This window comes from Helianthus annuus, chromosome 8, assembly GCF_002127325.2.
Source record: "Helianthus annuus cultivar XRQ/B chromosome 8, HanXRQr2.0-SUNRISE, whole genome shotgun sequence".
Lineage (NCBI taxonomy): Eukaryota > Viridiplantae > Streptophyta > Magnoliopsida > Asterales > Asteraceae > Helianthus > Helianthus annuus.
The window spans coordinates 13123707-13126244 of NC_035440.2; the positions used below are offsets into that span (position 1 = coordinate 13123707).

At 31.5% G+C, this 2538-nt stretch overlaps 1 protein-coding gene across 1 annotated transcript; it reads right to left on the minus strand.

The window, feature by feature from the left end:
• Positions 1–241: 241 nt before the first annotated feature.
• LOC110870843 lies at positions 242–646 on the minus strand. Its single transcript, XM_022119953.2, has one exon. It carries the CDS (start codon positions 603–605, stop codon positions 474–476), a length of 132 nt encoding a protein of 43 aa, XP_021975645.1. The 5' UTR covers positions 606–646; the 3' UTR covers positions 242–473.
• Positions 647–2538: the final 1892 nt, after the last annotated feature.

Here is a 2538-nt window from a genome sequence, read left to right on the forward strand (position 1 = left end):
AAACCATTGTAACATGCATAAATATATCGTTTTCCACTTATAGCTTATCGTCAAATCTACTAACTAAGAAAGTATTTTCCTTTTGGTAATCCTTAACTAATTAAATTTTATTTATATGATTCCTAACTTTTTTCCATAATATGAATTGATTAACAACAAAAACCACTGTAACATAGATTACCTACAAAAACTTAATTATCAACCAAATAACTGAAAATAACACAACCAAAAAAACTGAAAATAGCATAGATTAACAACCATTTTTTTCATTTCATATATAATGTCAATATGTTAAAATAAATTAGTTCCCAAAATCACATTGGAAAAAAAGGAACTAATCTAACACAAGTAGAAGTCACATTGATCAAGGGCCAACCAACTACAAAACTGTTGAGCTCTTTCAAGCCACATACTTTCTATATACAAACTGCTTGATCAAGTCTAGATTAACCGATCAACTGAGTTCGAATATATCAATCGTGGTAACAAAGAAGCATGACGACACATCTCTTGATGATGTAAAGCCTTGCTTTATGCTCTTTAAGAACTCCTCCAAGTCCTTTGCTTGAAATCCTTCTCTTGGAGCTTCCCATCATCATCTTCATATCTTTCTCTTTCTCTTCAAAAACCGAACCTCGCTCACAGTCTGTTCTTTAGGTACCCAAAAAGATTATTCTAGAGAGAAAGATAGATCAGTGGTGTTCTCTTGTTGTTCTGTGAAAGAAGGTGTGTTAGAATTATGGTAGAACATGATGGAGGGACTTGTTTATATAGGGGGTGGAGGTGGGGTGGTGGGACATGTATAGATAACTGAATATTTTATATGTATAATATACTTTGTAGCTACTTTGGGTGTACAAGTCATCTTTTAAGAGGGTGGGTGTAGCCTGGAGGCATCATCTACAGACATAGTGGGTCAGGTATGATCTTAATAAGGTAGCATCCATCCATAATATATGAGTTTTTTCATCTTGTTTCTCATGACCTTAATTGTTATATGCTGCATGTTAATTTTCTTATCTTATATATTTATACATGTATACATAGAAGATCCTGTATATTAATTCAGAAGTGTGAGAAATGTATTATAACACTATATATAACAGTATATAACACCATATAAACACCATGTAACACTATGTAACACTATATAACACTATATAACAAATATAACACTATATAACAAATATAACACTATATTTTGTTTGATAGCATGTCTATGATAGATGTAGTGTTACATATTGTTATATAGTGTTACATAATGTTATATGGTGTTATATGGTGTTACATAATGTTATTTGATGTTATATAGTGTTATATATAGTGTTATAATACACTTCTCATACTTCTGGATTAATGTAGAGAATCCCTACCCTACATGTATATATAAAAGTAGGGTTGATAAAAATTGTATTTCAATTTCTGAGTATAGTATGTCAAATAAATTAAACTACTAAAATGTTGTCGGTAGAATGAAAAAGTTTTCATGTTCTCATTTGCAGTTCTGAGTCTTTGCAGTTTGCACGAACGAACTCTAAAAATCCACGATGAAATATATTTTTATAAACATTGGTAAGAGAGAAGCACTTTGGCCAACAACATATTCCAGTAAATATGCATTATGTCAAAAGAACTGAATCAAAATAACGGTCAAACCCTCACGTGAGTTCCCAAATACCGTGCCAAATTACCATGAATACAAGCGCCATAAATTTAGGGAACTATTTCAAGGTTATTACCAAACACTTGCTACTTAATTAAGTAAAAACTCTACAAACCCTCTAAAGGCCAGTAACTAAATCAATTAACTTTTTTATTCGCAAACTCACACATCCACTATGGCTAAAGGGTGTGGGGTTATGGTTGGGACATGATTCGTCATGTAGAAACATGAATAGAAGGCTACACCATCGTCTTGTCTGATCCACTATGGTTCCTATGGATTAACCATCCTACTTTCTATTTTTCAAGATTTCATTTCCTCTTTCTTTAGACAAAAATAAATTAAAATAAATTAGAGATAGTTGTTTGGGTAATGACCACACCCTTAGGGTAGTGGTTTAAGATGTTAGATTAGAGATGAGTGGCATGACGCTGACGTGGAGAGTCATGATGGTCATAAATGTCATGACCACACCCTATATCCTATTTATAAATTTACACATTTTGTCCACCATAAGAATTGAATTATACTGTAGCTTATAAGGAAAGAGACCTTTACATTACACCAAATACCGTTTAACTACAAACCCTTCATTATTAACTCAATTACTTAAATGGCTTTTATTAGTATTTAGAGCATTTGTAATCCAAATTTTACACGTGTTGTGTTTTTATATATATGATTTGATATTTTATAATAAAAACATGAGTTGATCTGTTAGTTGTAGCTTGTAGATAGGAGAAAATTATGGCCAATGTGAGGATAACTCACATTATGATGGCCCTATAGTTAAAAAGATAAAATAACATTTTAAAAACGCTAATAAATGTGTTCACACACCAATCACTTTAGTAAAACAAATATCCTTACAAAAT

Bases quoted from the DNA above. Each gene is read 5' to 3' on its own strand.
- LOC110870843 (XM_022119953.2), bottom strand. From the start codon at position 605: ATGAAGATGATGATGGGAAGCTCCAAGAGAAGGATTTCAAGCAAAGGA.